General features: G+C 43.2%; 1 protein-coding gene and 1 long non-coding RNA gene across 15 annotated transcripts in view; one reads left to right on the top strand and one right to left on the bottom strand.

The window, feature by feature from the left end:
- The window catches only part of LOC103164819, a 41,248-nt gene extending 39,367 nt beyond the window's left edge, over positions 1-1,881 (bottom strand). For both annotated transcript variants that reach the window (XR_484354.2, XR_003756794.1), the window contains exon 1: positions 1,709-1,881. This is a non-coding gene — a long non-coding RNA (uncharacterized LOC103164819). The remainder of the gene's footprint in view (positions 1-1,708) is intronic.
- Positions 1-13,674, top strand: part of RIMBP2 (RIMS binding protein 2) — a 358,745-nt gene that overhangs the window by 275,387 nt on the left and 69,684 nt on the right. For all 13 annotated transcript variants that reach the window (XM_039910269.1, XM_029057608.2, XM_039910266.1 and 10 more), the window contains one exon: positions 4,520-4,724. In XM_039910269.1, coding sequence (XP_039766203.1) covers positions 4,520-4,724 — 205 coding nt within the window. The remainder of the gene's footprint in view (positions 1-4,519; positions 4,725-13,674) is intronic.

A 13,674-nucleotide genomic window follows, 5' to 3' on the forward strand; every position in this document is an offset into this window, starting at 1 on the left:
GGTTGCCATTCGTTAGACACGACATTTTCAGGCAGCCTAAAGAGTGATTTCCAGCATAAGGTTGTATTGGGAGTTATGGGTCCCACCCCACCCAGTTTACTGACTGAACTACAGTGGCAATCCTTTGAACTTCTTAAATGAATATTGACGTCCAAACCAACTGGCTCAGGCAGGAGCAGGAGATTGGTTAAACCATCCACGTAATTTGAGAAAAATATTTCCGAGCCACTATCAACAGCTCCTATTTAAATTCCCTGTTAACTTTACCTGTTCAAAAGCCAAAAGGCTTTGAGACACTGCCTTCTCTGAAGCTGATTAATCAATCATTTGTATTTATTGATCAACTGCTGTGTGCAGAAAGCTTATCAACTAATAATATTTAGAACACTAACTGCCTGCAAAACACTGTACTAACTGCTTGAGCAAATACAACAGCGTTAGTAAATGTGATGGGTATGCCACAGCTGTGCAGTTTTTATGAGGCATTTATGTGGGTTATGGATGTGCCTGAATGCTCCATCCTCTCTACCTCCACCTAGTTAAGGGCATTGATTTACGGCCGTACTCTCTGATTGGTTCCTGTCTTCAAGGAGCTTAGAGTCTAGTGGGGAAGACAGACATCTGTTAAGCAAATATTATGTGTCAAGCACTTTTCTAAGCACTGGGGTAGATACCAGTTAATCACGTTGGGCAAAGACCCTGGGACTCACAGTTTAAATAGAGGAGAGAACAGGTGCTTAATTCCTATTTTTCAGTTGAGGACGCTGAGGCACAGAGAAATTAAGTGACTTGCCCATGGCTACACAGCAAACAATTGGCAGAGCTGGAATTAGAACCCAGGTCCTCTGACTCCCAGGCCCCTGCTCTTTCCTCTAAACCATGTCATTTCTAGGGGATATGAGTATGGACATGATTAGGGAGAGCTGCATTATTCGAGTGACACTTGGGGACTATAAATTGGGGACATTAGAGATTGCTCAGGGAAGGCTTCCTGGAGATAATAATGTTGGTATTTGTTAAGCGCTTACTATGTGCAGAGCACTGTTCTAAGTGCTGGGGTAGATACAGGGTAATCAGGTTGTCCCACATAAGGCTCACAGTTAATCCCCATTTTCCAGATGAGGTAACTGAGGCACAGAGAAGTGAAGTGACTTGCCCACAGTCACACAGCTGACAAGTGGCAGAGCCGGGATATGTGGAGATGTGAGCAGAGGTCTGTCAGAGGCGAAGAGGGAGGTGATTCCAGGCAGTTTCTTGGAAACTGTAAGGAGAATGCCCTTAGAATTGTTGAAGTCTTTTCTGATCCTGCACTCTGGAAAAACTATCCTATTACAGAAACTTTTGGAGCAGGTTTCTGTTCACAAGCAGCCCCAGCAGCCTTATTTTCATAAGCCTATTACTGACTGGTCCCCATTTAACTCTCATTAGTTACCCAGGAAACCCGAATTCAGATGCTGCAATCCCATCCACTAAAAGAAGCTAGATCCCCAGATTGCAGTTGGCAGAGAAATAGTAAAGCCAAACCCCAAACCCGGGCCCTAACACTTAGAGCTCTTTCTCAGACAATGGGCATACAATGTCTTTTCCTGAAATACCTTCCTGTCTTGAGGGCTAATTGACTGAGCCTTTTTACCCGCAGACAGGAAGGAGGTTTTTGACAATGCCAGTAAAAGCCAGTGAAAGTTCAGTTTTAATCAAGTGAGCTTACGGTTCAGCGTGCTCCTGTGAATGGCTTTTCTTTAATAGCAGGTGGAACGCAACATTAAGCATTCAGGGGACGATAAATGAATTCTCAGCTCTTCTTCACCATTTGAATTACTGGAAGCCTCATCTGGGCAGTGTCACAAAGGAGGCCCGGGCCAACGGTGACCCAATGCTAAGGCGACATTCGAGTCCAGGAATGTAGAAAACCTTTATGATGTATCCAGTTTGGCTTTGGGAACCTGCAGGACAGAGCTGGAATTAGAACCCAGAACCTCTGACTGCCAGGCCCCTGTTCTTTCCACTAGGACCTTGGACAAGTCTTTCAGGCTTCTATGAGCCTCATTTTCGTCATCTGTCAAGTAGGGATTCAATTCCTGTTCTCCCTCCTACTTAGACTGTGAGCTCCTTGTGGGAAAAGGACTGTGTCCGACCTGATTATCTTGTTTCTCCCCAATCGCTTAGGACAGTTCTTGGCACAAAAGCCACAGTTGTCATTGTTATTTTCATTATCCTTATTGACTGTAGACCATAACACCCCTCTACATTGAAAGCACCTCCTTGGGTAGGGAACGTGTCCAACAATTCTGTTGTAGCGAACTCTCCCAAGGGCTTAGGACAGTGCTTTGCACATAGTAGGTGTTCAATAATACCATTGATTGATCGTTACTATCATATCATCATCCATTTACATCATGCCCCACCTATGCCGTGCACTCAATCTGTCCATCAGAGGTATTTATTGAGTAGTTATTCTGGGCAGAGCATCGTACTAAGCCCTTGGGAGAATAAATCAAAGTTGGCAGAAATGATCTCGATCTTCAGGAACCTGACAATTTAATTACTTTGTTCAAAGGGGTCAAGCAACATCTATCACGACCCATGTTCCAGAAGCTCTTGCTGCTGAAAAGTTTCAAAGGATCTTCCAGGAAGTCAGCTGTTGGCCTAATTTCCTGTCTTGATTTTCCCACCGATGCTATTCCGCAGAAGTAATAAAGTCAAGATGACTATGGGAGGGGCTTATTGGGGATGAGCTAAAATTCCCAGTAGAAGCACCAAGAAAAACATGGTGGTGTTTATGCCAGCCATTCTCCCCAGCTCATTCCTTTCCTGTTTTAATTTCTGTCCAAGTTCCTAATAGAAACCAAACTCATTCAGTTTTTTTTAGAGGAAGAATAAACTTACTGATGTGTTATGAATTGAAGAGATTAATTATAGGTTGTGAATTGGCTGTATTTTTAGGACTATGCTCTCAGAAAAAAAAAATAAGCCTTCATTTTACCCCAGGAAGCTGGGATGCTAAATGCATGTGTTCCTTGCATGAGGAAAGAATGCTCATCATTTAAAATTAGTGGGACTTGGAATCCGTTTGAGGCCTAATGCTGGCATCCATCATTAGCTTTGCAGCAAGCCATACAATAAAGCCCGGAGATGTGATCCAGCTGATATTTCTGGGTAGTGAGTCTCTGCCATTCCTTTTTATTTGGGGATTTCTTTTCCTTGCACCCGATGGAAGAATCATCTGCCTCATTTGGACACCGGGATCTATGTGGGTTCAAAAATGGCAAATGGCCACTTCTCCCTGTGATCAAGTTTATTCCCTGGTAATTCAGTTGGGAACTTTAGAAGACGCATTCACTCTCTGGTCCCCCATGGTGTGGTCTAGGGGAAAGAGCAAGGGACAAGAATTCAAGAGACCCAGGGTCCTATTCCCAGCTCTGCCAATGGCCTGCTGTGTGACCTTGGGTGAGTCACTTAACTTCTCTCTTCCAAGTTCCCCATCTGGAAATTGGGGATAAGATACCTGCTTTCCTTCCTTCTCAGATTATGACCCCTGAGAGGGACATGGGCTGTGTGTGATCTGATTAGTCTTTACCTACCCCAGCACTTTTAACACACAGTAAGAGTTTAATGTAAATCAAACAATCCAGGGACCATCTAGTGCCTCGGTGCATAGAGAAGCAGTGTGGTCTAGTGTATAGAGCACGGGCCTGGGAGTCAGAAGGACCTGAGTTCTAATCCCTGCTCCGCCACTTTTCTGCTGTGTGACCTTGAGCAAGTCACTTAATTTCTCTATGCCTCAGTTACCTCATCTGTAAAATGGGGATTAAGAGAGTGAGCCCATAGGAGACAGGAACTATATCCGACATGATTCACGTGTATCTACCTCAGGGCTTCGAATGGTGCTTGGCACATAGTAAGTGCTAAACAAGTACCGTAATTATAATTATGTGATAGCGTGGCAGGTCGAGCTAAAACCCTCCTGTAGGGCTACAAAAGAGTTAATGCTCCCACTACAGTGTGTCTGACTTCTTGCCAGGGATTAACTTTAGGCTTGGGAGAATTGGTCTCAAAAAAAAATCCTTATGCTATTAAGTGACTATCAACTTCCCCTTCTTAATAAGGCTGTTTTTAAAGCGAGAGTAAATGTAGGTACCCACTATAACCTCAGACTAGGAACTAATGCATCAGGTTGTTAGTTAATGAGCCATAATGCCTGATTTCTGCTGTGTGAAAATCTAATGCTTCCGAATTAAACCCCAGAAGGCAAGGACTGCCAACCACAAAATGCCCGTATTGCACACCAGCTTCCGAGCCACCGCAACGGGCCGGCATCCAAATAATTGCCGGACAGTTTGGCACCTCTAGTTTCAAACATTAATATTTGAAAAGGATGTGGCCCGCGTCTAGGTTCGCAGTCTGCGTGAAACGGGCACTTTGTTCTCTTTCATAAACGTTACCCCCGGCAATGAGCCACGAGTGATCCTTCCCCGCGGTCCTGACCGTCTGACCCCAACTCTGCGCCTATGTCATACAGTCCAAGGTCCGGGAGCTAGAAGAGAAATGCCGGACACAGAGTGAGCAGTTCAACCTCCTCTCCAAGGAACTGGAGAAGTTTCGGCAGCAAGCCGGGAAGATCGACCTTTTGAGTGGTAACGTCTTGGCGTCCCTGGACATCCCAGGATCCCCAAACAAGTCCTACTCCCAGTTATTGAATGGACTAGCCACACCCATCGGCAAAGGTAAGAGCAGATTTCCATTCGAAAGCAACCCGATAACTGAGTTTGGCTTAGAGGGAAAGAGTGTAAATTCAGATCCGTCGTTCAGGGGCAAAGCCTTTTCTTCGGGACCACCTGACCAAACCCTGTCAGTGGTATTTTTTGAGCACTTACTGTGTGCAGAGCACTGTACTAAACGCTTGGGAGAGTACAGTAGAACAATACGGCAGACACCTTCCCTGCCCGCAACAAGCTTACAGTCCCTCAATCCTACTTGAAGGAACCAAAAAGTGGCTCCGCCACTTGTCTACTGTGTGGCCGTGGGCAAGTCATTTTACCTCTCTGTGCCTCAGTTACCTCATCTGTAAAATGGGGATTAAGACTGTTAGCCCTTTGCGGGATAGGCACCTTGCCCAACCCGATTTGCTTGTATCTTTCCCATTGCTTAGTACAGTGCCTGGAACATAGTAAGTGTTTAACACATACCATAATAATAATTATGATTATTATTAATAACCAAAAAGACATGCTTGGTTTTGATTTTCTGAATTTTGCACTATCTAAATGACCCATTAGGAGTCCTACCGTATCATTCTCAGAAAAATCAGCTCTGGATCTGGAACCCCATAATTGGCAATGGGCTTCAATATCAATTTAGACCTAAGGTATCCTATTTGGAAAAACAACCTAGGACCGTTGAGATTTTTCTGCAGAGAGCCGGAGCTGAGTCACGGAACCATTATGAAGTCTTGACACAACCATTCATTCTGTCACCTTCCTCTGCAGTAGCTTTTTGAAGAGTTGATAGGTTTTGCATTTAAAGGAGGTGAATTGGAGAGTTTGATTTTAATCAATCAATCAGTAGTACTTATTGAGCACTTACTGTGGACTGTAAGCTTATTATGGGCACAGAATGGGTCTGTTTATTGTTATATTCTAGTCTCTCAAGCGCCTAGTACGGTGATCTGCACACACTAAACTCTCAGTAAATATGATTAACTAACTGACAGAGTACTGTTGTCATGACTTTGGATGGTATAATACAGTTAAGTTGGTAGACATGATCCCTGCTCACAAGGGCTGGGAGTCTGCAGAACTTTAAGATAAGCATGAAAAAAAAAATAGGGCAGATCCTGAAAAGCCGATTAGTTCAATCAATTAATTGATTAGTTCAAAAGCCGAGTAGTTCAATTAATAAATGATTTATTTATTTATTTATTTATTAAGCACTTACTATATTAAGCACTTATCTATTAAGCACTTACTATATGCAGAGCACTGTACTAAATGCTCGGGAGAGTACAATATAACAGAGTTGATAAGTTACTCTCAGTGCATAACTTGAATTTTCTGGGTGTGTATAGGGGGAGAGAGGGGCTATATTGTGGTTACTTTACAGTATTAGCCTCTTCAGTAGACTCCCTGCCTCCAACTGCTCCCCTTTCAACTCATGCTGCACTGAATGGTGGGCAGTAACACTAATACTACTTGTAGTAATTGTTAAGTGCTTACTGTGTGCCAAGCACTGGGGTAGATTCAAGAGAAGCATTATGGCCTAGTGAAAAGATCATAGGCCTGGAATCAGAGGATCCGGGTTCTAAACCCAGCTCCACCACTTATCTGCTGTGTGACCTTGGGTAAGTCACTTACTTTCTCTATGCCTCAGTTACCTCATCTGTCATAGGGGCGATTAAGATTGTGAGTCTCATGTGGAACATGGACTGTGTCCAATCTGATTATCTTGTATCTACCCCAGTGCTTAGTACAGTGCCTGGTACATAATAAGCAACTTAACAAATGCCATTAAAAAAAAGAAAGAGAAGCAGGTGGGATACTTTGCCACATGGGGCTCACAGTTGAAGGGAGGGAGGGCAGGTAGTGAATCCTCATTTTACAGAAAAGAAAACTGAGGCCCAGAGAAGTGAAGTGACTTGCTCAAGTTCCCAGAACCGATTAGACTGTAAGCCCGTCAAACGGCAGGGACTGCCTCTATCTGTTGCCGACTTGTTCATCCCAAGCGCTTAGTACAGTGCTCTGCACATAGTAAGCGCTCAATAAATACTATTGAATGAATGAATGAATGACAGGAAGCAGTGCCAGGATAAGAACCCAGATTGTCTTGACTCTCAGGCCCAGGCTCCTTCCACTAGGCCACCCTGCTTCTCAAAAATTTCCAGCGACTATCTACATATCTCCCACTTCATCAAGCCCCTGGCCATCATCTTCAAGTCTCTCCACCAGTTCTCTCCATATTATATTTCAGCTCTGTTCTAAACTGTACCTTCTAACTGCACCTCCTCAGCACTCCCCCTCTGACCCTTGCTCATATTGTTCCCCCAGGCTTCAAGTTGTTCCTTTCACCCTCCAATCCTCCAGACGTCAGCCTTCCCTGTATTCGAAGCTTTCCCAAAATCCCACCATTTATTAATATTAATTGTGGTAAGAGAACAAGCACCTGTTTTACAGATTGGGAAATTGAGGCACAGAGAAATTAGATTTGTCCAAGGATATATATCAGAAAAGTGGTGGAACCATAATTAAAACCTGGTTCTATAGACTCCCAGTCTTTTGCCCTTTCCATTAGGTCCCACTGCTTCTCGGGAAGCTTTCCGCAATTCATTCAATACACCCCAGCCAAGGCAGCCCGAAACCCAATGATAATAAAGATAATGATAATAATTTTGGTATTTGTTAAGTGTCGGCTATATTTCAAGCATTGTTACGAGCACTGGGGATGATGCGAGATAATCAGGTCAGTGACAGTCCCTGGGCAACACGGAGCTCACAATCTAAGGAGGCAGAAAAAATATTGAATCCCCATTTTTTGGATGAGGTAACTGAGGCACAGAGAAGTGAAGTGACTTGCCCAAGGTCACACAGCAGGTATGTGGCAGAGCTGGAATTGGAACCCAGGTCCTCTGACTCCCGGCCTGTCATCTTTCCACTAGTTCACGCAGCTCTTCTTAGCACTTGTGTATTTTATTCCCATCCTCAGCACTTGTGTCTGTATCAATCAGTCGTATTCACTGAGCACACACTGTGTGCAGAACACTGTACTAAGCACTCGGAAGAGTAGAGTATAACAATATAATAGACACTAATATGAATAAATGGGTAGATTACAGATATATGCATAAATTCTGTAGGTCTGGTAGGTGGGATAAATAAAGGGCTCAAGTCAGGGCGATGCAGAAAGGAGTGGAAGAAAAGGAAAAGAGGTTTTAGTCAGGAAAGGCTTTTTGGAGGCGATGTGCCTTCAGTAAGGTTTTGAAGGGGAGAGAGAATAATTGTCTGTTAGATTTGAGGAGGGAGAGCATTCCAAACCAGAGTCAGGACCAAGAGGTCAGCGGGGAGATAGATGAGATCGAGGTACAGCGAGTAGATTAGCATTAGAGGAGTGAAGTTGTCGTAGGAGAGTCGCAAGGTGAGGTAGGAGAATGCAAGGTGATTACTTTTATGTTTTATTAATGTGTTTATCTGAAAATTCAGTGTTTGTTCAACTACATCCTTTTGTTCTGGCACTGCTTTCTGCTTTATCCTTATTCTCTCTCCTGTTTTCACTATATATCAATCAATCATTGGCATTTATTGAGAACTTGGGAAAGTCCCAATACAATTGATTTGGTAGATACAATCCCTGACCACAGTGCAAATCATTTATGCTTGTCTGTTCCTCTGTTAAATTATGTCAGATGTATTTATTGAGCATTTTCCGTGTGTAGAGCACTGTACTAAGCACTTTTTTTGTTGGTATTTGTTAAGCGCTTACTATGTGCCGAGCACTGTTCTAAGCGCTGGGGGAGATACAGGGTAATCAGGTTGTCCCACGTGAGGCTCACAGTTAATCCCCATTTTACAGATGAGGTAACTGAGGCACAGAGAAGTTAAGTGACTTGCCCACAGTCACACAGCTGACAAGTGGCCGAGTACGGGATTTGAACCCATGACCTCTGACTCCCAAGCCCAGGCTCTTTCCACTGAGCCACGCTGCAGTTTCTGGGGGCAGAGAACTTGTGTCTTGCTACTGTTGTACTCTTCCAGGTGCTGAGGACAGGATCCTAGAACTCAGTAGGGGCTCAATAAATGCCCCCAATTAATATAATTATTATTATCATTATTAGTAGTATTATCTTTTGGGTATTTGTTAAGCACTTACTATGTGTCAAGCGCAGTTCTTAGTGCTGGGGTAGATACAAGTTCCCCAGGTCAAACACAGTTCTTTTTTCACATAGGACTCACAGTCTGTGTAGGAGGGAGAACAGGTACTGAATCCCCATTTAACAGCTGAGGAAACTGAGGCCCAGAAAAGTTAAATGACTTGTCCAAGGTCACCCAGCTGGCAGTGGCAGATACAGAATTAGAACACAGGTCCTCTGACTCACAGGCCCGTGCTCTTTTCACTAAGCCACACTATTGAATGATTGATTGGGAAGCGTATTATCCCTTTGAAGCTGTTAGTTTCTTTGCTTAAAGAAAAGTTCAAGCACAGCAGTAACAAAACTTGTTTTTCCATCTCCTATTTTCTGGTGTATTTTTCCAACCTTCTAAGTGGATGTTTTCAGAGGGTGCTCTGAGAGGTGACCAGTAGCGTGGCTCAGTGGAAAGAGCACGGGCTTTGGAGTCAGGGGTTATGAGTTTGAATCCCAGATCTGCCACTTGTCAGCTGTGTGACTGTGGGCAAGTCACTTAACTTCTCTGTGCCTCAGTTACCTCATCTGTAAAATGGGGATTAAGACTGTGAGCCCCACGTGGGACAATCTGATTCTCCTGTGTCTACCCCAGCGCTTAGAACAGTGCTCTGCACATAGTAAGCGCTTAACAAATGCCAACATTATTAATATCACAGTTCCAGAGCTCAAACAGACGAGCACTGTGAAGTCCTTGTAGTGAAAGCCGGTCCCTTCGTACACGCCACCACTTTTTTGGAGTTCCACCATAGATATTCCAGGACACAGCCAGTAGGATTGAGTTTTCATCACTATTTCTCCCCCTCTTCTACCAAATTCAGAGTGCTCTACAATATCCAGCTGTCTAGTGAAAATATTCTGGCAGAAAATGTATTCGGCCCTCAGTATGTTAAGAGTAAGTGACATCTGAGTTAAAGTCGACCAAAGTGGGGTAGATATGTGGAGGATGAACTCCTTGGTTCTCTTCCAGGCAAAATGAAATGGCCAAGCTAAATAAAATGAATTAGGATTCAGAAAATACTTCAGTTCTCACTGACAAAAATGGGACAATAATTTCTCTCTTTATTGCAGGGCTGAGTTAAGGAGAGGAAAAGTTGCCAGTTGGAAAAACAAGTCTCTGAAAATAACTCTTAGCTTCAGATTTGGCTTATTATATTCTGAGTTCTCTCTCCATACCACATCTGGGAATGTGTTCAAGACAGGACAAAGTGTTTTGTGTAATAATTATTGGAAGTGTCTTTAGATAAGGTCCTGGAGCACCCTTTACCCTCACTGCAAAACTGAAGGAGGCTACTTAAATGTCAGATCTTCAACAGAAATATCAGTCTTTGAATATTTCTAATGTTTCCAGCTTTCATGTGCTATAAGCACATTTGGCCTTATTCTTGGCCTTTCTGAAGGCAAAGAACATCATCATTGTCTCCAGGTGAAACTCAAGCCTCAAGGATTTCATCTTTAATTTCTGCCAAGTAGATAGTTTTCAGGATTATTGCTGTTAAACTTAAAAGTATTGTCTTTTTAATTCTTAATTGTTGAACCCACAGCTTGTTCAGGAAAATTGGTACAGCTCTGGTTCTTTATCAAATAGACTCTAAAGGCCCATCGCACTGAGTCTGGGTTTTTTTCAACAGATCCATCCTAACTAACCCTAGTCATAAAGATGAGCTATGGACAGTTAATGTGTGTCTTCAGCCAGCAGCTGGGACACATCTGGTTCAGATGAGACTAATTTTCTTCCTCAGGCACCATTTTTGGAGATTACTGGTGGGAGTGTTTTCTGTCTCTGCACTTCTTGATCAGGCATCAGTAATTAATTACGTTGCAGAGATAAATAATTACATCAATTATAAAGACAATCTGATTCCATTCTTTCCAATAACCAGACTGGAACACTTTTCCAGGATCCTGCAATTTCATTCTCACTTTATTTTCATCATCATTATTATTATTTCATTATTTATTATATATGTTAAGCACTTTGTATCAAGCAGTGTTTTAAGTGCTTGGGTAGATACAAGATAATCAGGTTGGACACAGTCCCTTTCCAACACGGGGCTCTCAAGTCTAAGGAGGAGGGAGGACAGTTATTGAATCTCCATTTTACATTTGAAGAAACTGAGGCACAGAGACGTTAAATGACTTGCCCACACAGTAGGCAACCAATAGACCTGGATTTAGAACCCAAGTTCTCTGACTGCCAGGCCCATGTTCTTTCTACTCGGCCATGTTGCTCCTCCTCCTGCTAAAATGAATGTATCCCAGAGAACATATGATAACTCATAAGAAGACTAGGCAATTCAAGGAGGTAAGAGTCACGAACACAAAAGCCCAGAAGGAACATTACTTTCTATTGTTCTCATCATGTAATCGTAATCAGGGGAGCCCTTTGGAATTGTTTAAAATTACCACACATGAGACAGTTTCAGTGGAAATATTGAAAATTCCAAGTAGTGAGAGAAGACAAGATTTTCACTGTAAAGTAAGTAGAGGTCGGTAGTGGGAAGGAAGCAAGCTGAAGGAAGGAAAAGAGTTTGGTGGGGAGGAGGGGATGTTAAGAGCCATTTCCAAGATGCAATATTTGACCTTTTGCAGACAGCATCTTTTCTTTTATAATGCATGAAAGCGGGCACCGGGAAAGAAAATAAAGTTATTCAGGGGTAACTGGATTAGCCAGCACAGACTACAGCCAGAAGGTGGGCTAATGACATTCTAATCCAAGCCAGATGGAAACATTGGCACGATTGGTGACTCTCCATTAAGGTCAAGAGAACTGGTGACTGGTCACATTTGCAGCTTTGCTTCAAGCCAAAGCTCCCAGAATCCAGAGCTACTCCCTTGTTGTACTTGATAGTGAACATTGGCAGAGAAGATTCCGAACGAGTTGCCTCTGGAGGAATCGGGGAAGGAGAATTCTAACACATTTTCAAAAATCAAATGCATATAAAAATCCTGCTCACAGTTTAGAACATATTTGTTTTTTAAGATTCATTCATTCATTCAATTCATTCAATAGTATTTATTGAGCGCTTACTATGTGCAGAGCACTGTACTAAGTGCTTGGAATGAACAAGTCGGCAACAGATAGAGACAGTCCCTGCCGTTTGACGGGCTTACGGTCTAATCGGGGGAGACAGATGTACAAGAACAATGGCAATAAATAGAGTCAAGGGGAAGAACATCTCGTAAAAACAATGGCAACTAAATAGAATCAAGGCGATGTACATTTCATTAACAAAATAAATAGTGTAATGGAGCTTGGAGCCGTTCAATCAATCAATAGTTTTTCCTGAGCGCTTAGTCTGTAGTGTGAGGGAGTACAATAGCAGACCAGAAGCAGAAAATAAAGATACTTAGGTGAAAAAAATCTGGCTGGAAAATGCTGAGGTATTTCAAGGACATACACACAGCTCCTCTATATGAGCCCCTATCCTCAGTAGTCCTGATTTTAAGCTTGTTAGATGGGGAGGCATCTGAACAGCTTCTACCAGGACTTGGCTTCCAAATGGTGTGCCATAACAAATCCTGTTGCCATGGAGAACTTCCAGGAGTTTCCTGAGGTTTTACACCCTTCCCTCTTTAACCTCACTGGGCATGTAAAGATATGGCAGCCCCCATGTTCCCTTGGCAATAGTTACCTCAAGTCATGACTACAAAATTTAAAACATTGAGTTTGTCTTAAGCATTTTGAATAGTATTTTTTCAGTGCATTCTAAGTGCTAGGCACCTGTACTAAGCATAGGATAGAAACAAGATAATCTTATTGGACCCAGGCCCTGTCCCACCTGGGATTCAGAGTCTTAATCCCCATTTTACAGATGAGGTAACTGAAGCTCAAAGAAATTAAATGACTTTAAGGTCACACAACAGACAAATGGCCGGGTCAGGATTAGAACCAAGGTTCTCTGACCTGTGCTTTTCCCATTTAGGCCATGCTGTTTCCCATTTGAGTTTTAAAAATTAATAGCAGCTCCCTCAGAATATTCTGCTGAAAAAAGACCACGTTTCCCAGTCTTTGAGAATGCCTCTGCAACAAAGAACCGGCACTCCAAACAGTGGCTACAGTTAGGCTACTTCGATGACGCGCATAGCTTTCTATTAGAGAGATGCATGCTAACTGGTTTGGGAAATGACTTAAGCTGCAGCCAGGGAAACTCCTGCAGCGCTCCTGGGGAGGAAGAGGAAACCCTGCAGAGAAGGTAGCAATCATTTTATAAACGGCTTCTGGAGAGAGACCCTGGCTAATTCTGCACAGACTGTGAAGTACCTGGCCAAGGAAGAAATGGGAACGCATCTCCATCCAAGTGAGAGATAAGAGGGTGAGAGAGGATGCTGGCAGATGAATTCAGCACAAAGCTCTGGTCAGGAGCAATGGGCTGTTGAAAGGTATGGCCTCTGAAGGGAGGGGATTTTGCAATATCGAGCACTTGTCTGAAATGCATACTAATGATCAGTGATGCCAAACAGGTAAGATTGATGCATCCAAACTGGAAACTACCAGGGAGGGAGGGAGCTGAACGGGAAACGGGAAGGAGTGCTTCTGTTTAAGAATCCAAAGCCCTGCGTTGGTTCATTCCATCTCAAGGCAACCAAACGGGATAATGGTTTATAGCTGTGTGGTAGATTGCTCCACTCATTGGAAATTCACACTGTGACAGAGGTTCAGAAGTGTGGGGAGAATTTAAAGAAGTGTGGAGGTGTTTTGTATGCCTACTCAGAGTGAAGCTGTGACAGGATTTCTAGATCTCATAGCATGGAATGGCAAGATATTTGAAGAGGCTGTCACACCA

This window comes from Ornithorhynchus anatinus, chromosome 2 (assembly GCF_004115215.2).
Source record: "Ornithorhynchus anatinus isolate Pmale09 chromosome 2, mOrnAna1.pri.v4, whole genome shotgun sequence".
Taxonomy (NCBI): Eukaryota; Metazoa; Chordata; class Mammalia; order Monotremata; family Ornithorhynchidae; genus Ornithorhynchus; species Ornithorhynchus anatinus.